Source organism: Hypanus sabinus, chromosome 13, assembly GCF_030144855.1.
Source record: "Hypanus sabinus isolate sHypSab1 chromosome 13, sHypSab1.hap1, whole genome shotgun sequence".
Classification (NCBI taxonomy): Eukaryota; Metazoa; Chordata; class Chondrichthyes; order Myliobatiformes; family Dasyatidae; genus Hypanus; species Hypanus sabinus.
Window position 1 is genome coordinate 104880841 of NC_082718.1, and position 22065 is coordinate 104902905.

At 42.1% G+C, this 22065-nt stretch overlaps 1 protein-coding gene across 4 annotated transcripts in view; it reads right to left on the minus strand.

Annotated features, from left to right (window-relative positions):
* Nucleotides 1–22065, minus strand: part of hnf1a (HNF1 homeobox a) — a 239282-nt gene that overhangs the window by 28223 nt on the left and 188994 nt on the right. For 2 of the 4 annotated variants that reach the window (XM_059988327.1, XM_059988328.1), the window contains exon 9: nucleotides 14824–14883. The exons of 1 other annotated variant lie outside the window; for it this stretch is intronic. In XM_059988327.1, the coding sequence (XP_059844310.1) occupies nucleotides 14824–14883 (60 nt within the window). Of the gene's footprint in view, nucleotides 1–14750; nucleotides 14884–22065 lie in introns of all 4 variants that reach the window. One more of the 4 variants, XM_059988326.1, reaches the window with a different exon arrangement.

Genomic DNA, 22065 nt, shown 5'->3' on the forward strand with positions numbered 1-22065 from the left:
CATGAACATAAAAACATAAGAACTTAAGAAATAGGAGCAGGAGTAGGACATCTGGCCCATCGAGCCTGCCCCGCCATTCTATAAGATCATGGCTGATCTGTCCATAAACTCAGCTCCATCTACCTGCCTTTTCCCCATAACCCTTAATTCCCCTACTATGTAAAAATCTATCTAACTATATCTTAAGTATATTTAGTGAAGAAGGCTCAACTGCTTCCCTGGGCAGAGAATTCCACAGATTCACCACTCTCTAGGAGAAACAGTTTCTCCCTATCTCCGTCCTAAATCTTCTCCGCTGAATCTTGAGGCAATGTCCCCTAGTTCTAGTCTCACCTATCAATGGAAACAACTTTTCTACTATCTTAGCTATCCCTTTCAAAATTCTGTATGTTTCTATAAGATCCCCTCTCATTCTTCCGAATTCCAGAGAGTATAGTCCCAGGCGGCTCAATATCTCCCCATAGGTTAACCCCTTCATCTCTGGAATCAACCTGGTGAACCTCCTCTGCACTGCCTCCAAAGCCAGTAAATCCTTCCTCAAGTATGGAGACCAGAACTGCACACAGTACTCCAGGTGCGGCCTCACCAGTACCCTGTATAGTTGTATCTTGACCTCCCTGCACTTGAATTCAATCCCTCTAGCAATAAAGGCCAACATTCCATTTCCCTTCTTAATAACCTGTTGTACCTGCATGAAAAGAAGTGATATACTTGTTATGTTATCTGCTTGGACCATTCAAGATTTTAAGGAATTATGATAGATTGCCAATACATTCATTTATTTGCTGTCACCAATTTTTGACCTCTTGGATACAGGTTGACCAATCCAGAGAAATGTTTGAGTTTTAATTTCTCCGGTGAGTTTTCTTCAATAATAACCATATAACCAAATAACAATTACAGCACAGAAACAGGCCATCTCCACCCTTCTAGTCCGTGCCGAATGCTTACTCTCACCTAGTCCCACCAACCTGCACTCAGCCCATAAACCTCCATTCCTTTCCTGTCCAATGTAAACTACTCAGTTACTCACTACTGTCAGATTCTTCATTCCTTCTCTGTTAAGTTTTCTGCCTTGATGACAATTCTTTGCCTCCTTTCCTTGTGGGTTTTTGCCAGGAGACACAGTCATCTTGCTACTCTCTTCTATATTCATAGCCATTGAAGCTTATATGAAAATGTGTTGCGACTTGGTATGGATATTGTTCATTCCATTCAATGCCGACGCCCTTGAAGGGAAAAGCTTACAAAAAAGTAATGGATCCATCATGGGTAAAGCCCTCCCCACTGCTGAGCACATCTGTAAGCAGTGCTGCTACGGGAAAGCAGTATCCATCATCAGGGACCCCCACCATTCAGGCCATGCTCTCTTCACTCTGCTGCCATTAGGAAGAAGATACAGATCTACACCAGGTTCAGAATGAGTTGCAATCCTTCAACCATCAGGCTCCTGAACCAGAATGGCCAACTTCGCTCACTTCAACACTGAACTGATTCCACAACCTGTGAACCCACTTTCAAGGGTCTGTAGGCTCTATACTCTCAGTATTATCTCTTACCTATTTTTTTGTTTCTCTCTTTGCATTTGCACAACTTGTCACCTTTTGCATATTGGTCCATCTTTGTGTGTAGTCTTTCATTAGTTCCACTGTGTTTCTTTGTAGCTACTGTGAATGCCCACAGAAAAATTAATCTTGGGGTAGTATAAAGTGACATACAGCTTAAGTACTTTGATGTTTAATTTACTTTGAACTTCATTTAGTTTCACATTCTACCTTCTTTATCCATTATTAGTTGTACTTTGCTGCTTCGGGTTTAATGTTGGATTACCCTTAACATCCTCAATTATCTATGGATGAATCATTTTTCTCACACAGTATTTTATTACTAAATAGGATTTATATTTGTTGAATATTCTGAAATGCTTGCAGTTTCTCCACTGACCAATGCTTAAATTCTATTTTCCAATCCGCATAATTGGCTTGTTGAAATCCAAGCCTCTGGTTTCAGTCCAAACTTTTTCTCCCTTGAACTACGTACAAAGCTTCATTGTATTGTGTTTAATTTGTCCTCTGAGGAATAACCCTGCATCAGTGTGCAGTAAAAAACCTAAAACTTCCTGCTATTTGTTTTGTTTGATATGATATCACCCCAGAAAGCTCTATACAGTTTTCTAAATTCATTTTGCAAATGACTTTTGCCAACTTGAGTTCTCCAATGTACATAAAAATTATGTATCTCATAATTATTGTATTAACTCTAGTCTAAATCAAAAAAGTAATTATTTTTCATGTGCTAATCCTAATTGGCGTAATACTGATTAGTCAGTAGCCAAGTTAGACTTTTTTTACAACAGGAGTTGTAAATGTTGTTTGCAAAGGTACAAAGATTAAACGAAAAAGCAAAATATGCATCTAGGCATGCAAACTTCTTTCAATAATGTCAAAAGTTTCATGTATCCTAGTACATGAAACTTTTAAAAATTAATATGCACATTAGGCACACTAACACAAATGCTATGAGCACACTGGGAAAGGGCTTTATTCTTTGGAAGGGTAAGCAACATGTTGCTGATCTGATTTCCAGTTTGTATTGATCTCAGCTGAGAGAGTTGTTTTGTTTCTAGGGTAGTGAGGAAAATAACTCATCTCTCTTGTTGCTTTGCACAATCTGGTTCAGGTAAATGTGCCCAGCTGTAAACATTGAATGGGCCTTGGGCCTCAGATGTGACTCAGCATGGAAACCTTCCAAGATCAGATAACCTGCTGTCAACCAAAACTATGGGGAGGTTAGAACTTAAGGAAGCATTGCAAGAAGTGAAAAATCTCTGATGGGATCAGTTATGAAAGCCTTTTTACTTTCCGTTTTGTTCCTTAATAACAGTGTTTGGTTATATATTGATGACAGACACAAACTTGGTGAAGAAAGAAGATAGGCTAGGAATATTCAATGATATGACATCTCGGAGTTGTACTTTCAAACTAGTAATGAAAATAACCAAATGGACCTGTTAAATATAATACAAAAGCACAGTTCAATATTCCTACATTCCCATCGACTTGCTCAAGATTCTACCACTCAAATACAAAAGAGGGGCAACCTGCACTGAGCAATGAACCTACCAACCCACATGTCTTTGGGATATGGGAGGAAACTGAAGCAATGAGAGTAATGCTGCCTAGTCATTGGGGTAGGTGCAAACGCCACACAGAAAGCACTGGGAAATGAGAAACCTGCTCTAATAGCTGCAGCATGGTGTTGCACATATCAAATGGAAAAACCTAATAAACAGGTACCAAGCATCCACCTAGTAACAGAAAACAAGTGAAGCTGCAGCTGCTGTATTCTGAAGCAAAAACAGAAATGATGGAACAACTCAGCCAGGAAACATGTATGGGAACACTTTAGACAGTTTCAGACAGTTCATCTAAATTTCCTTTACAAAACACAAGAATTAGCAAACAAAGGGTCCAAATATCACAAATTATGTCATAGAAACATAGAAAACCTACAGCACAATACAGGTTCTTCGGCCCACAAAGTTGTGCCGAACACGTACTTACTTTAGAAATCACCTAGGGTTACCATAGCCCTCTATTTTTCTGAGCTCCATGTACCTGTCCAGGAATATCTTAAGAGACCCTATTTTATCCACCTCCACCACCATCGCCAGCAGCCCATTCCACGCACTCACCACTCTCTGCGTAAAAAACTTACGCCTGACATCTCCTCTGTACCTGCTTCCAAGCACCTTAAAATTGCCCCCTCTTGTGCTAGCCATTTCAGCCCTGGGAAAAAGCCTCTGACTATCCACATCATCTTATATACCTCTATCAGGTCACCTCTCATCCTCCGTTGCTCCAAGGAGAAAAGGCCAAGTTCACTCAACCTATTTTCATAAGGCATGCTCCCCTATCCAGGCAACATCCTTGTAAATCTCCTCTGTACCCTTTCTAAGACTTCCACATCCTTCCTTTAGTGAGGCGACCAGAACTGAGCACAGTACTCCAAGTGGGGTCTGACCAGAGTCCTATATAGCTGCAACATTACCACTCAGCTCTTAAACTCAATCCCACGATTGATGAAGGCCAATATACACCATACACCTTCTTAACCACAGAGTCAACCTGCAAGGTAGCTTTGAGCGTCCTATGAACTCGGACCCCAAGATCCCTCTGATCCTCCACACTGCCAAGAGTCTTAGAATTAATACTATATTCTGCCATCAGATTTGACCCACCAAAATGAACTACCTCACAATTATCTGGGTTGAACTCCATCTGCCACTTCTCAGCCCAGTTTTGCATCCTATCAATGTCCCGCTGTAACCTCTGACAGCCCTTCACACTATCCACAACACCGGCAACCTTTGTGTCATAAGCAAATTTACTAACCCATCACTTCCTCATCCAGGTCATTTATAAAAATCACAAAGAGTAGGGGTCCCAGAACAGATCCCTGAGGCACCCCACTGGTCACTGACCTCCATGCAGAATATGACACATCTACAACCACTGTTTTCCTTCTGTGGGCAAGCCAGTTCTGGATCCACACAGCAATGCCCTCTTGGATCCCATGCCTCCTTACTTTCTCAATAAACCTTGCATGGGGTAACTTGTCAAATACCTTGCTGAAATCCATATACACTACATCTAATGTTCTACCTTCATCAATGTGTTTAGTCACATCCTCAAAAAATTCAATCAGACTCGTAAGGCACAACCTGCCTTTCACAATGCCATGCTGACTGTTCCTAATCATATTATGCCTCTCCAAATGTTCATAAATCCTGCCTCTCAGGATCTTCTCCATCATCTTACCAACCACTGAAGTAAGACTCACTGGTCTACAATTTCCTGGGCTTTTCTCTACTCCCTTTCTTAAATAAAGGATCAACATCCACAACCCTCCAAACCTCCAGAACCACTCGCCACATTGATGATGCAAAGATCATCGTCAGAGGCTCAGCAATCTCCTCCCGCGGTAGCCTTAGGTACGTCTCGTCCGGTCCCGGTGACTTATCCAACTTGTTTTCCAAAAGCTCCAGCACATTCTCTTTCTTAATGTCTACATGCTCAAGCTTTTCAGTCTGCTGTAAGTCATCCTTTTCCATAGTGAATACTGAAGCAAAGTACTCATTAAGTACCTCTGCTATCTCCTCTAGTTCCATACATACTTTTCCACTGTCACACTTGATTGGTCCTATGCTCTCACATCTTATCCTCTTGCTCTTCACATATTTGTAGAATGCTTTGGTCCTGTCTGCCAAGGCTTTCTCATGGCCCCTTCTTGCTCTCCTAAATTCTTTCTTAAGCTCCTTCCTGCTAGCCTTATAATTTTCTAGATCTCTATCATTACCTAGTTTTTTGAATCTTTCATAAGCTCTTCTTTGCTTCTTGACTAGATTTACAACAGCCTTGGCACACCTGTACCCTACCATCCTTTCCCTGTCTCATTGGAACGTACTTATGCAGAACTCCATGCAAATATCCCCTGGTCATTTGCCACATTTCTTCGATACATTTCCCTGAGAACATCTTTTCCCAATTTATGCTTCCAAGCTCCTGCCTGATAGCCTCATATTTCCCCTTACTCCAATTAAACACTTTCCTAACTTGTCTGTTCCTATCCCTCTCCAATGTTATGGCAAAGGAGATAGCATTCTGATCACTATCTCCAAAATGCTCTCCCACTGAGAGATCTGACACCTGACCAGGTTCATTTCCCATACCAGATGAAGTACAGCCTCTCCTCTTGTAGGCTTATCTACATACTATGTCAAGAAACCTTCTTGAACACACCTAACAAACTCCACCCCATCTAAACCCCCTGCTTTAGGGACATGCCAATTGATATTTGGGAAATTAAAATCTCCCACCACGACAACCCTGTTATTATTACACCTTTCCAGAATCTGTCTCCCCCTCTCTTCCTTGATGTCCCTGTTACTATTGAGTGGTCTATAAAAAACACCCAGTAGTGTTATTGACCCCTTCTTGTTCCTAACTTCCACCCACGGAGACCCCATAGACAATCCCTCCATGACTTGCTCCTTTTCTGCAGCCAAGACACTCTTTCTGATTAGCAGTACCATGCTCCCACCTCTTTTGCCTCTCTCCCTGTCCTTTCTGAAACATCTGTTACTCTAAGTATCCATTCCTGCCCCTGAGCCATCCAAGTCTCTGTAATGGGCACAGCACCATAGCTCCAAGTACTGATTCACGGTCTAAGCTCATCCGCTTTGTTCATAATACTCCTTGCATTAAAATAGACACATCTCAAACCATCAGTCTGAGCGTGTCCCTCCTCTATCACCTGCCTATTCTCCCTCTCGCACTGTCACCAAGCTTTCTCTATTTGTGAACCAACCGCCTCTTCCTTCATCTCTTCAGTTTGGTTCCCACCTCCAGCAATCCTAGTTTAAACTCTCCCCAATAGCCTTAGCAAACCTCCCCACCAGGATATTGGTCCCCCTTGGATTCAAGTGCAACCCGTCCTTTTTGTACAGGTCCCTCCTGCCCCAAGAGGGGTCCCAATGATCCAGAAATCTAAATCCTGCCCACTGCTCCAATCCCTCAGCCACACATTTATCCTCCACCTCACTCTATTCCTATACTTACTGTCACGTGGCACAGGCAGTAATCCCAAGATTACTACCTTTGTGGTCCTGCTTCTCAACTTCCTTCCCAACTCCCTGTAGTCTGCTCTCAGGATCTCCTCCCTTTTCCTGCCTATGTCATAGGTACCAATATGTATCACAACCTCTGGCTGTTCTCCTTCCCACTTCAAGATATCATGGACACGATCAGAAACATTCCACACCCTGGCACCTGGAGAGTGCTTCTCTCCTATGTTCACAGAATCACCTGTCTGATTCCCTAACTATAGAGTTCCCTATCACTGCTGCCATCCTCTTCCTTTCCCCACCCTTCTGAGCCACAGGGCCAGAGTCTGTGCCAGAGGCGCAGCCACTGTTGCTTCCCCCAGGTAGGCTGTTTTCCCCCCCCAAACAGTATACAAACAGTTATTGTTCAGGGGGACAGCTACAGGGGTACTCTCTAGCCTCTGACTCCTGCCCTTCCCTGTCCTGACTGTTACCCCTTTAGTCTGTCTCCTGAGACCCCGCTGTGACTACCTGCCTATAGCTCCTGTCTATCACCTCCTCACTCTCCCTGACTAGACGAAGGTCATCGAGCTGCCTCTCCAGTTCCCTAATGCGGTCCCTAAGGAGCTGCAGCTCGATACACCTGGTGCAAATGTGGCCATCTGGGAGGCTGGGAGTTCCCCGGACTTCCCACATCTGACACCGAGCACAGAACACCGGCCTCACAAACATACTTCCTGTCTGTATTCTACACAGGCAACCTACCTTGCCTCGACCCGTTATCACCGAAGCCCCATTGAGCCAAAGCCTTCCTACTCTGTTGCTTGCTCTAGGAGATGTCTCCTTTTAAACTCTTCTCGCTGTTCACTGGCTGACGTGCATTAATAATGTCATCCATTAATAATTGTGAATTCTAAAGAAGAGTCCCTGACCACAAAACATTACTGGTGCTGCCTGACCAGCTGGGTTCTTACAGCATTTCCGCTTTTGATCCATCTAGTAATCTCATACCTGCTCCTTCTGTGTCAACCAAATATTCTCAACAGTACATATAAGTCTTTTTGCTACTTATTTTTCTCCCCCTCTTGTCTGCCGATTGACAGGACTTTACCGATATTGTTCTGGGGGAGGCCAGTGATGTTCCTCTATGATTCTGCTCTAGGGGAAGAACAGGGACTGCACGTAGCATTTTTGTGTAACACCACAGCTGCAGCTGAGAACTCATGTAGGTGGAAGATCACCAGCTCAAACTCTTCTATTCTGTGACAAGTCTATATATCAAAGGAGTGAAATGACATGAGAGATACACAGGCATGCATTCTAGCTGAATTCCAGCCTCTGAAATAGGTTGCAGTCTGTCCGTTTTCATACAATAAATTTTCCAGTCATACTGTCCTTATCCAGACTCCTGTCCTGTGGGAGTTGGCATTCGGGATATACAGATAACATTTGATTTTCTGTCCTCCCAATGTTCAACACTTGAAATTTATTTGCATTCATAGCAGCCAGTTTAATGGTGCTATGTTTAGTTGAAGAAGGTAATGTAGGCAGTGCATAACATCAGTCACAACTTTATAACATTATGAGAGGAACAGATAGAGTACACAGACAGCATCTTTCTCCAAGAGTTGAAATGTCTAATACCAGAGGGTATACATTTAAGTTGAGGGAGGGAAAGTTCAAATGAGATGTTGGAGGTAAGTTTTTTCTGTACACAGAGAATGGTGGACGCTCTGCTAGGAGTGATGGAGGAAGATGTGATAGAGGCATTTAAGGAGCTCTTAGATATGCAGAGATAGAATGATATGGATCATTTAGACAGAATAGATTTGTCTTGTTGTTGTGCTTGTATTGTTCTACATTATGTTGCAAGATGAAATCTTATAATCTGAACCAATGCTTACAGAATGTGATGAATGAATCAATTCCATTGCCTATATGCATTAACCAGCTTGGTTACTGAGCTTGGCTGCCTTGTACCAGGAGGGAGCAGTATTACACTCTTCCATCAGTGCCTGCTATGTGTTACTTGAGGAAGAGAGTATTATTGAAAGATGATGGCATTTATGATATTTGTGATTGTTGGCTATGCTAACTTCAGTGCACTTTGTGAGCTAGCATGTTTATCTTTTGATTCTGTGATTATAACAGAGATGGATCTACTTAGCTTTCTAATATAGCAGGGATTTTACTGGATTTGTGAAACTTTTACTAACAGCAAAAACATAAACATGGTTGTTCAGGATTTCACCTCAAATAATGTGATCTATACAAATACATCAACAGTAGGTATGATTTGCACCCTTGGTGTAAAATCAGCCTTACGCTGGGCAGTCTGTTATGGAAAAGGTCCAATTTTCATTCCCGCTGAAAATGATGGGAATTAAAAATCAGACAAGTGCTACAGTGGACAGCTGAGCAATCAGAAATACCAGAGCTGCACCCACAGGATGTTTAGTAACAAACACAGAACCACTATTCAAATCAAACTCTGATTCTTAACTTTGTCATTTCAATAGCCCTGTCACAGAGCACAGGTAACCTTCCAGGCAGCATTAGGGCTTTCACCACTACTGGACTACTGTGTTTATTTTTGAGACCATAATAAAGGAAGGGTGTAGATTTGCCTGGGTCTTATTGTCTGTGATGAGTTATAGTTACAAACTGACCCTTGAGAGGTTTGGACTTACTTTGCTTAGATGTGGGCCTATAAAATTACAGAGTAATCTGTTGGAGTGGATTGATAACACAGTTATAGATAATTCCCTACTGATCAGGGAGAAAGTTAAAAAGAGGATACAAGGTAAACAGGAAATGAGTAGCACTGATGTCCATGTAGCGTGACATTCTCTTCTGAGGAAACGTGACAGAAACTTTAGACAATTGTTGCTTTAAGGTGAATTTCGCATGAGTACAAGGTAACTAGGTGTGGTACTGAATTAAGTCACTCACACTGAGAAGCCTCATATTGTAACAGATACAAAGATTTATTTCTGTTAATCTAATCATGAAGTCGCTTGTGCTTTAAGTAATTCCTGATCTCCTGTTTTGATAGAGTCTTTCTTTCCACAGAATGTGCTCATCGATATAGAATGTCTTGATGATATAAGCTGTACCTTGGCCTAATTTAAAAATGACAATATGTTGTAATATATTAGCAATTGGAAGCCAAACCCTTCAAAATATGTAGCTTGTTTGCTCAAACAAGCAGCTGAGATTATTTTGTCATTTAATGACAACATCCTACATTTTTCCAATTCACTAGCCATCAGCATTTCCTACTTGGAAGGAGACCAGGTAACCAAAAGCAAGATATATTTAACCAGCATTTTTGATTCCTCACACAATTTTATACAAAATAATTGCAAATGGATTGGGAGCAAGAGAACAGATGGGGAGAGAGGAGCATGAGAGTCTAGGAAGAGCCCGACAACAGTCCACATTGGTATTTTATCCTAGTGTTACACAGAGAAGTATCTGTAAATATTCTCTGAGGATCATCATCTTATCGTGGTGGAGAGGCTTGTGAGTTCCTGAGATTCCAAGAGTGATACCGTCTGGAACTTAGTTCCTGGTAGGGTCACCCATGGTGGCAAGGTCAAGGGGAACATTCCAGTCAAAGAGCAATCTAACCAAGACCTCAAGAATAGAGCTGGTGAAAGATGATGGCACATCACAATTGCAGTGAAGGTGGAGGAAGGATGCAGCAGTGAAGGGTCTCCAGTCCTCTTTCATTCCATGCCACTGGGCCCTTACCCTGATCTGTCAATGACTGTGTGAATGGCTGCCCATGCATTAAACAAAGTCACACACAGGCACTCTCCATAAAGAGAATAACCCCTTGGAAGAACATCATTCTCAAGTTGAGTGATCACAAATATCTCTAAATATCTTGTACTTCTTTATGTAACACTGATAGCCAGAGTTCCACACATCAGTACAACATTCCAGTGTAATCACTTCGTACTGTTTCTACCAGCTCTGAAAACCTCTGTTATGCTTTGATCAACCAGAATATACACATGTAATATAGTGATTGGCTTGAGTGTTGTTTTTTAATTAACTTCAACCCACAAATACTGTGCTCAAAGTTGGACTTTCTACCTCAAATTCAGCGTCCCAGTACATTCTCTAGTTTGCAGATGAGAAGAAACTAGGAGGTGTTATTGATAGTGAAGAAGGTATCATAGATTACAGGGAGGATTCAATCAGTTGGAGAAGAGGAGCTGAGGAGTGGCAAATGGATTTCAATACAGGTAGCTGGGAAGTGATGAATTACAGAAAGTCAAACCATTGTTGGATTTTTACTGTGAACAGTGGGACAATAAGGAGTGTCATGGAAGAAATGCACGTACGAGTACAAGTGGAAAATTTATTGAAAGTGGCATCACAGGTGGACAGGATGATGAAAAAGGCATTTAGCATGTTCTGCAGCCGGGGCACTGAGTATAGGAGTTGGGACATTATGTTCCAGTTGTATAAATCACTGGTGTATTTGGAGTATTGTGCACAGTCCTAGTCACCCTGTTAGAGGAAAGACATGGTTAAATGGGAAAGTGAGCTGAAATTATTTAGGAGGACGTTGCCAGGGCTAGAGGACCTGAGTTTAGGGGAGTTTGGCAAGGCTAGTTCCTTGGAACATTGGAGAATGGGGGCCAAACTTATGGAAGTGTTTGAAGTTACAAGAGACTTAGAAAAGCTGGATGGTGATAGTCTTTTTCCCAGGATCAGAGAGTATAAAACTAGGGGGCATAGGTTTAGAGTGAGAGGGGAAAGGTTTAAAAGGCATTAAAAGAGGGTGGTGAATATATGGAATGAGCTTCCAGAGGAAGATGTTGTGGCGGGTAAAATAATCTTATTTAAGAAGCACTTGGATAGGTATATGGAGCAGTGGAACTGAGAGGGATTGGACTGAACACGGAAAATTGGGAGTAGGTGGGTGGACACTTGTTGTCATGGACTTGCTGAGCCGAAGGAGTGTTATCTGTGCTAAATTGTTCTATGATTCCATATACTATTCTCATTGCAAAAAACTGCTTTTGTTTATCAGGCCCTTAAATCTGCTCCATGCCTTTGTCCAATTGAGCTTGTCAGTTTCCCACACCATGTTATCTTTTGTATTTATGAACCACAATAGGTCATCATAATTTCTCTCATTCACGAAATGCTGGAGCCCCGCAGGAATACGTGACTCAAAATGGTCAAACCTTTGCAATTCCTCCAAAAAGAATGGCAAAGCATCATAATGAACAACACAGCACATTTAACCCTTTGTGTGGGGATTTTCCATCAAGAGCTCCACACATTTGCTTGATAAGCTGTAAAGACCAGATTCAAATCATGGTGATCACTGAGTCAGAGTCTATTTGTTGCCCATTCCTCGTTCCTCTGAGAAAGTTTAGGGCCACCTTCTCCTTTATTTGCTGTCGTTTGTGTTTTGACACTGCATCTTGAAGATGATGCATATTTAAAGCCATTGCTTGTGATGGAGAAATTCAATATAAAATTTGTGTTATATTTCCCCACACACCAAGCATGTCTTGTAAGTAATAAGGAAGCAATGAGAGATCAGGAAGTGTTCCACTTGCTAGCAGGTAGCTAAGTGATTCTCCAGAAAGACGATAAGATCAGATAGAAATGCTTGTGCCTTCTCCTTGGAGATAGTCAACACCTCCAGAGTCGCAGCCTAGAATCAGGCCCAGCATTCAACTAATTCTGAAATTCCACACACCCATATAGTGGTGCTAACAATGGTACAGGCATTACTTGTGGCTGTTCCGCACAAGGCTTGGGTCCTACCACAGTTTGACATGAGCTATTTCACTTCCAGAGGAGTTGCAATACCTCAACAGTAGGAAATACACTGAAGGAAATTCGTCAATAAAGCAATGGAAGGTGGCTTGGCCAAAAATCGAGTCAAAGGAATTCCTGTTGTGAAGCTGTAACATCATGGAGCTACAAAATTTGGTTGATGCCAGCTAATACCACCTCGGCCTGACTTCAGCAAATTAAGGGACTTTCTTTATGTTTTCAGAATTGTTGAACCTCCAAGGTGTCATTCTGGGTTGTATTTTATCTTCAATGACAAAGACAATCTTCAAAAGTAATGCAGCTAATAGATATCCACATACACATACTAAACCAGCGTCTGCCTTACCCCACAGCCCCCACCTTCCCCACTGTGAAAGAGTTTGAGATTCACAATAGGTTATTCCAGTGAAGCAGCTAATACGTCCCTCAGCTCTTGGTGTCTGTCACATTAGTATATCTCACAGATCATTTTATGCTTAGTCTGAGTTTTTAGATCAGGAAACATGACTGAGATGGATTATGCTACAACGTGCCTGACTATCCCACGAGGCAGAACACTTGAGTGCAAACGTAGTCTGTAATTAAAGAAAGATGACATTTTCTCTCATTGACTCAACATCAAAGGACTGACTGTACATATGTTTTGTTGGAATAATTAGTATGGACCCTCCTGCAGTGAAATGGTTAGGCTTTTCATGTTGTACTGTCTGTCATCTGCATAAAACATTGGCCAGTAACTATGAAAGCTAGGCAGTTATAGTTTCTTGTGGGTTTTTGGGATCCTTAAAGATTCTAAGACTGAGTGACACATGGAAGGAGTGATAAAAGATCCATAACAATTGTTAAATGCTTCAATGACGTGAAAGAAATTATACACCTGGTGCCTGATTCCTATCATAACAGGATCTGGCTTGGACTGGTCTTTGCTGGAATAAGCAATGAACTGAAATGCCCGGTGCTTTATTCACCCAGGTGCTTGTGTCTCAAATGCTGCTCAATATTCCAGGAAGCACACTGAGCAAATTCTCAATTAGAGGCTGCTGCACTTCAGCCGGCAGCAGACACGGTCCAGGACTGGATACGTTCTAACTGAGTTTGGGGAGCTCGGTGGCAAAACATGATAGCAACACTACAAAGGGTCTGGGCAAGCCATTCTGATAGGAAAACTGTGCTAATGCTATTTCACCAAACTCTGGAGACTCAGCAATAATGGAAAGCACTGTCTGTAGTTTCAAAATTTAACATCCTGATCTTAAAGGTTGTCAAAGATCTTAAGTAAATTGATTCTGTTGACTAGAACTTGATCACTTTGCTGCCATTGGCTTCTCATGGCACCAGCAAGTAGGGTTCAATTCCACCGCTCTCCGTAAGGAGTTTCTATGTTCTCTCCTTGACTTTGTGGATTTCTTTTGGCCGCTCTGGTTTCTTCCCACATTCCAAAGGTGAAAAGGTTGGTAGATTGATTGGTCACATGGGTGTAATTGGCTGAGCAGGCTTGTTAGACTGAGAGGGTCTGTGACTATGGTGTATCACAAAGTGAATATATTGCACCTGGTCCCCCTCCCTCAACTTGTCCAATTCAACGTGAAACTCATCTTCATCCACCTCAAGGCTCACCATCCCACCCAACTCTGCATTGTTGGCAGACTTAGAGATATTACATTCAATTCCCTCATCCAAATCATTGATACACATTGTGAAATACTGATGGCACAGCCTTGATCTCTGTGGCACCCCCACTAGGCACTACCTATGCCTGAGATAAAGACTCATTTATTCCTACACAAAAGAGCAGAATGCTGGAAGAACCCAATGCGTCAAACAGCATCTCTGGAAGCATATTGATGTTTTGGGTCAAGACCCTATTCTGGGAAGAGGAAAGTTTTCCAATATGTTCTAAGAGGGAGGCTGGTAGGTGATAGGTGGAATTAAAGGAGGTGGGGAATGATGGGCAGATGGGACAGGTGCAAGAAAGGTGAATAAAGGGAGTAGATACCTAGGTGGAAGGAGAAGTTGAGTGGTATAGGCTACGTGAAATTGGAAAATTCAACACTCATACCATTGGGTTGTAAGCTAACCAAGTGAAGTATAAAGAGTTGTACTTCCAGTATGTGCCTGGTCTCAGCATGATGGTAGAGGAAGCTGAGGACAGATAGGTTGGCATGGGAGTAGGAAGGAAAGTTAAAATAACACACAACCAGGCGCTCAAGGTGGCTGTTACAGTTCAGAGCATAGATGCCCTACAAAACTGACGCTTAGTCCAGGCAGTCCTGTGTAGTCTGGTACTGACTGGTGGGATGTTATGGTGGTAACATTATCCAAACATTAGTTCTACCTGTGGTAATCGCAGGGCTTGAGGAAACTCGGTGAATATGCTGAATGGAACCATCCAGACTCTGCAATGGTACCTGCTGCAAAGATGCATGGATCTGGTTGTCTGGCTGGACTTCTGAATTAAGTGTCAGAACCTGAATCGGAACAAAACACAAGCATCAACAACCACTTGTAGTCAGCTGGGATTATCCTCCTCAGAACATAGTAAGTTAATGGAAGAGTTATTGAGTCAGACTATCCCATTAGATATCCGTCCATGACTTCAGGCCCCATTCACTAGCAAAACCTCACATCTCCCAATGAACTTCAATGCACTGATCATTGGGCTTTGGGTGGGCACATCACCAACCTCCACATATGCTAATAGTTTCTCCTGCGAGACCTTGGTGATGCTTCTGACTATATCAGTCACCTGGGGGATGCTTGCTCCTTCTGGATACTCAGAGTTTCTGCAGATACTGAAAATCCAGAGCAACACACACAGTTCTAGAGGAACGCAGCAAATCAAGCAATATCTGAGGAGGAAAATGAAGTTTGCATCAGGTCTGCCCTCTTCCTTTCCTGTTTTGATGAAGGGTCTCAGCCCCAAACATCTCTGTTCATTTTCCTCCAGGGATGCTGCCTGGCCTGCTGTTCCTCCAGCATTTTGTGGATTTTTCTTAAGTTTTGGAAGATTCTCATACCCACCTCCAATCCAAATAAAGGTCAGAGACATAATCATGTCAATCACCTAGGAAGAAGGGTATATTAAAAAAATAAAACAAATATCCAGCATCCTCTTTTAAAATGCATCAAAATACCAACTCTTGCAACTCCAAACCACAGCAGTAAATTAATTCCTTGACAACACCCTATCAAAATTACCACCTCCTTCCATCCCAGATCAGCCCCCACCAAGGAAGCCCATTTTTGCCAAGGACACATTCAATCAGGGGCTTCACACCACTCAGTGATCCACAAAAATTGGAAGTTTTGTAGATCCTGGACCCCTGGAAGGGGAGAGATTACCTTCCGATGTAGAGGCTGGGAAATTACACTCCTCATGGCCCCAGTGGTGGACTCTTTTCAACAATAGGCAACTTTCAGAAGGTGAAACCCAATGAGTTTTGGCAATCTGGCCAAATTAAGTAAAGGGTATGTAAGAATTCTGTTTCTGAGTGTTGTCCATAACCTAAATTCTCTGTAAACCAGAAAGACCTGTTTTCCACAGCTATTCACACTGTATAACTCTACAAACACTGGCTCTAATTCTTACAATTAATCAAGTATTCAACCTAACACAGCCCATAATTCAGCTGATGGAATGCATAATGTATCCAGCCATTAATGTATACCATGAAACATAGAATGAACATAGAAGTTCTTTCAGTGAATCAGTGCAATTACAATTGAATTGAATTGAATTAACTTTATTACTTACATTCTTCATTACATGAGGAGTAAAAATCTTTATGTTACGTCTCTGTCTAATTTTTTAGTAATTTATAATAAATAGTATATATAACAGGACTGTCAATATAACATTGAAATACAACTGCATCAGCATGAATTAATCAGTCTGATGGGCCGGTGGAAGAAGTTATATTCTCCGAGCCTGTTGGTCCTGGCTTTTATGCTGCGGTACCATTTCCCAGGTGGTAGCAGTTGGAACAGTTTGTGGTTTGGGTGACTCAGGGCGCCAATGATCCTTCGGGTCATTTTTATACACCTGCCTTTGTAAATGTCCTGAATAGTGGGAAGTTCACATCTACAGTACACTGGACTGCCCGCACCACTCTCTGCGGAGTCCTGCGATTGAGGGAAGTACAGTTCCCATCCCAGGCAGTATTGCAGCCAGTCAGGATGCTCCCAGTCGTGCCCCTGTAGAAAGTTCTACATGGAAAGTTATAATGAACTACATGGTGCCTTTATGCGATGTTGAATTCCAGAGGTAACTTGAATGTACTCGAGTCACCTGCTGGCAGCTAAAGATGAGCAGCATGTGGTGGATGGGGGGTGGGGGGAGAGGAGGAGGGATGGCACAGGCCAAGCCTAGTCCAAAGCATTCCTCCAGGCCTGAGGTTTAAGCAAGCATACCCAATTACCAGCATGCACGCTTTATGAATGTTTCTGTAGATGAGCTCATCTCTATTGGAAATAACAATGAACAGCAGGTAAGAGGGGCTTCTCTGATCTTACAGCTCTCATGGGACTATAGATAGTGCTCTAGATTTTGAAAAGAAAGCAATAGTTTCTATTTCAAACTGCAGCCAAGCAACTGAAGTAAATTTATTCAGTTGCATAATGTATTTAATAAGTCTGCCTGTGTGCAGTCTTATTTAACATGGCTTCTTAACCCAATGCCAAAAGACTTTCTTTTGATCCTCTTTGAATCCTTACCAAATAGTTTTGTAGCAGTTTGTGCTATCTTTAAAAACCTGACCAAAGGATATTAAATTCAAATTTTTTCATCTTCAGAGTCATGTGGGTATTTTTAGCTCCTTCTTTGTCCTTTCTAACATCCCCACCCAACCCCCACAATGGAAGGGAAAGGATTCATCAATAAAAGCAATTATCTAGTTTGAATCTAACCCAGCATTCTCTCTCCTGATGTTATTTGTGCAGCAGAAGCTTCACTGGTAAGACTGCTTCACTGCTGCCTCTCCTTGTGCATGTGGATGGGTGGGAGGGAGTGGGGAAAGGTTTTTGCTGTTGGCGTTTTATTGTGTGTTGTGTTCTTTGTTGTTCTGCTGAACTCTCTGGACACGCTATGTTGGTACAAGACACTGGCGGGTGGCCCCCAGCACATCACTGACCTTGCTGCCACTGAGAAGAGTTACATTTTATTTAGTTTGTCTAGGCGTCCGGATTCTTCATGATTTTCTATCACATCTACTCCGACCCGAAGTCACAAAGTCATATTGCAGTTCTATAAAACTTTGTTTAGGCCACACATGGAGTATTGTGTGAAGCTATGGTCGACCCACTACAGGAAGTATGTAGAGGCTTTGGAGAGGGTTCTGCAGAGGGTTCAGAAGAGGTTTAAAGTTTAAAAAAATTATTGTCAGAGTGCATGCATGTCACTGCATACAACCCTGAGATTTTTTTTCCTGCGGGCTTACTTATCAAATCTATAGAAAAGTAACTGTAAACAGGATCAATGAACAACAAGTATAAATAAATAACAAATATGAATTGACATGAAATGAAAGAGCATGAAATAACAAGATAAAGTGAAACCATTGGTTGTGGGAGCACCAGAAACAGAATGAGTGTAGTTACTCCCTTATGTTCAAGAGCCTGATGGTTGAGGGTTAGTAACTGTTCTTGAACCCGGTGGTGCGAGTCCTGAGGCTTTTGCATCTTCTGCAAGAAAAGGGCATATAAGATACAAGGAGAGACTGTACAGTTTTGTATTTGAGGTTTGATAGGTTTATGAAATCATGGGAGACCTAGACAGGGGAGACAGACAGGATCTTTTATTGTGGAAATTATAAACAGTAGACAGAATAATTTTAAGAAGTGGGTGGGATGTTTAAAGAGATATTCATAGTGTTACGAATGTGCCACAACTCTGAGGGGCTGAAGGGTACAAAGTAGCCCCCTCCTTTTTGAGAATTGCAAGATCGCTATTAATTCGGGTCTGTGACCCAGGAAATGAGAGAGAGAGACGTCCAGAATACACAGGTTTGGAATGTGTCCTGGCCTCAGCAAGGCGGAACCCTTGATAACGGCCATTGTCTCTTGGAGACGGAATTGTGTATTGAGTACTGTACTATTCATTGAAGCCCTCAGGGGATGACCAGAGTGGGCTGGTTGAGGGATTGCATCATCCCAACCTGATTGACTTCTGAGACCCCGAGAGTAAGGATAAAAGAGGGTCTGGGGAACAACCCCTTTAGACACACCAGGAGAAATGTATGAGACCGGTGGAGGCTTGTGTGTGTGTCCATCCTTGCCTGGATGACAAGTCTTCCATGGAACGGCCTCGCTAAAGGACGAATACGGATCAAGATCAGATACAGGAAAGCCGGCAAGTTTCTAAAATCTGTCTCTCTCCAACCAAAGGTTGCAGCCTGAATGAACTGAGTGACTTTTATATTTCCATCGGACAATACATAATCCCATAGACAACAATAGAGCTTATTTCTTATTATTATTATACCCGCACTTTTAGATTTAGTATTGACGACGTATATTATCTGTATGTTTGCATTGATATTATTTTTGTGTATTTTTACTAATAAATACTGTTAAAAAAAGTACCATCAGACTTCAACAGACCTCTCTATCTTTGCTGGTAAGTGACCCAGTTACGGGGTTCATAACAATAGCAAGCTTTTTACACAGAGAGTGGTAGTGCCCAGAAAGTGATATAGGTGTGGCAGTGGAAACAGATATGACAGTGATGTACAAGAGGCTTTTAGATGGGCACGTAGGGGAATGGCGAGATTTGGATTACATGCAAGCATGAGGGATTAGTTTAATTAAACATCATGCTCAGCATGGACATGGTGAGCCAAAGAGCCTGTACTTCTGCTGTACCGTTCTATGTTCTATGTTGACGTTCCCCAAAGGCCCTCATCCCTAGAATTCTGCTATTAAATCTTTCCCGTACCAGCTCTGAATCTTTTATAACCTTCCGACAGTACAATGCTCAGAGTAGGACACAATTATGGATGAACTGATGTTTATGATGCTTCAACATTCAGTACTTTGCTTGCGAATTTCCATCCCATCTCTGGAATCCCATACACATTCTTTTTGCCAGCTTCCACAATCTGTTCTATACTGTATGTTGGAAGTTTTGCACACAAGGTTTTCAGGCCTATTTAAATCTTTACCACTTTTAAGAATTGTATCCTTTTTGTAACAGCGTAATACAACACTTTGTTTTTCAGTGCATTGGTTTCCCTATCAGATGTACCCAGCCAGAGGACATCCTCTCGGGCACTGCTATTACTTCACAAAGTTCAAAGTAAATTGATTATCAAAGTACATGTATGTCACCACATGCAACCATGAGATTCATTTTCTTCAGGGCATATTCGATAAATCCATAAAACAGAAATAACCACAATAGAATTAATGAATGACTGCACCAACTGGGTGTTCAACCAATGTGCAAAAGACAACAAACTGTGCTAATATAAAAATAATTAATAAATAAATAAATAAATGAATGAATGAATGAATGAATGAATGAATGAATGAATGAATGAATGAATGAATGCATGAATGAATAAATAAATAAATAAATAAATAAATAAATGGATAAATAAATGAATAAATAAATAAATAGATGGATGGATGGATGGATGGATGGATGGATGGATGGATGGATGGATGGATGGATGGATGGATAAATAGATAGATAGATAAATAGATAAATAAATAAATAAATAAATAAATAGATAAATAAATAGATAAATGGATGGATGGATGGATGGATGGATGGTAAATATTATGAACATGAGATGAAGAGTCCTTGAAAGTGAGTGTGGTGAACTATGTGCCTGTCGGGACACGCCCCCTGCTGACTGCTCCTGTGGCTCCTCCCACAGACCCCTGTATAAAGGCAATCTGAGGCCCGACGCTCGGCCTCAGTCTCCAGGACATAGTATGATGGACACTCACTCCTGGTTCCTTCTTCCAGTCAATAAAAGCCGATATCTCGCCTTACGTCTCAGTATGAGTTATTGATGGTGCATCAGTGAGTGCATAGATTATGGGGCAAGAGCGGTTGAGTGAAGTTTGACCCTTTTGTTCCAGAGCCTGATGGCTGAGGGTCTGCTCTATCTACTGCACTTCCCTGCTTTGTTACCTGAAAATTTAGTATTTTTGTACAACTTTCACTGTTATTAGTGAGCATCAAGCTCAGCAATGGACCTTATACTGATCCCTGGTAAATACGATTGCAAACAAACAATAGTCTAACAATCATTCACTAACACTCCTTCCTGCCCCAAGCTAATTTGATATTAAAATAGCTACAGAGAACTTCTTATGGGTTTAAGTTTTGCTGATTTTATCAACTTCCCTTTGAAAGTCCATGGACAAATAAATCACATTGCTCTGATTGCCTTTGTTTGCTCATCAAAACCTCACTCAATTTTGTGAAAAGCAAACATAAGAGATTCTGCAGATGCTGGAAATGCAGAGCAACACACACAAAATGCTGGAGAAACTCAACAGGTCAGGCAGCATCTATGGAGAGAAATAAACAGCTGACGTTTCGGACTGAGCCTCTTTGTCATGTCAACTGTTTACTCCCCTCTGTAGATGCTGCCTGACCTGCTGAGTTCCTCCAGCATTTTGTGAAATACAATTTGCATTTTAAAATTCATGGTGGCTTTCCTTCATTAATCTAAACTCATCCAAATGGTGATTAGTCTAATCCCTGTTTGTTACTGCGGGTGGCTTGCACACTGTTGACAAACTGATTGGCCAGCTGTTGCTGAGATTATCTTTTGTTTTGAACCAGGGTGTAACATCGGGGAGCCTTCACTTCCAGGCAACGGGACGAGAAGTTAATTCACTGTATCTACACACTACCATCCACCCTTCTCCTTTATTTGTTCCGTGCTCCACCTTCCTTTCTTATCAGAAGCCCTTTGTTGCCTCCAGCTGCCCGTTGCTATTTCTAACATCCCCTCCTCCACATGACTCCATCTCCGATCAACACATCCTCACCTGGATCCTTGAACACAAGAGATCCCGCCAGTGCTGGATAGCATGAGCAACGCACATAGAAGCTGAGAGAACTCAGCAAGTCAGGCACCATCATGGAGGGGAATAAAGAGTGAACATTTCTGACCAAGGCCTCTGCAATCACCTACAGCTTTCTAGCTCCTGTTGCACCACTACACCTTACCTATTTATACTGGCCATCTCCCCTCACACTTTCATTCCAAATGAAGGGTCTCAAACCAAAATGTCAACTTTACACGTCCCTTCACAGATGCTGCCGGACCTGCTGAGTTCACTTTAAGAGGCTGATCTGACGTGATGACGTAATTACATAAAGTATTTTGACTGCGCTTTGTGTTCAGTGTCTGGAGTACAATAACTGAGCTTTTTTTTTTAAAACATAAACTGCCTCAGGTTTTTATTTCCAAAAACCTGCAGTATCATCTGCCTTGGAAAAGACAAGTAGACAAAACTCATTCTGTGTCACTGGTATACACCACCCCCACCTGCACCTCCACTCCTACCTCCACCCTCACCCCACCTCCACTTCTACCTCCATCCCACCTCCACTTCACCCCCACCCGCACCTCCACTCCTACCTCTACCCTCACCCGCACCTCCACTCCTACCTCCACCCCCACCCGCAC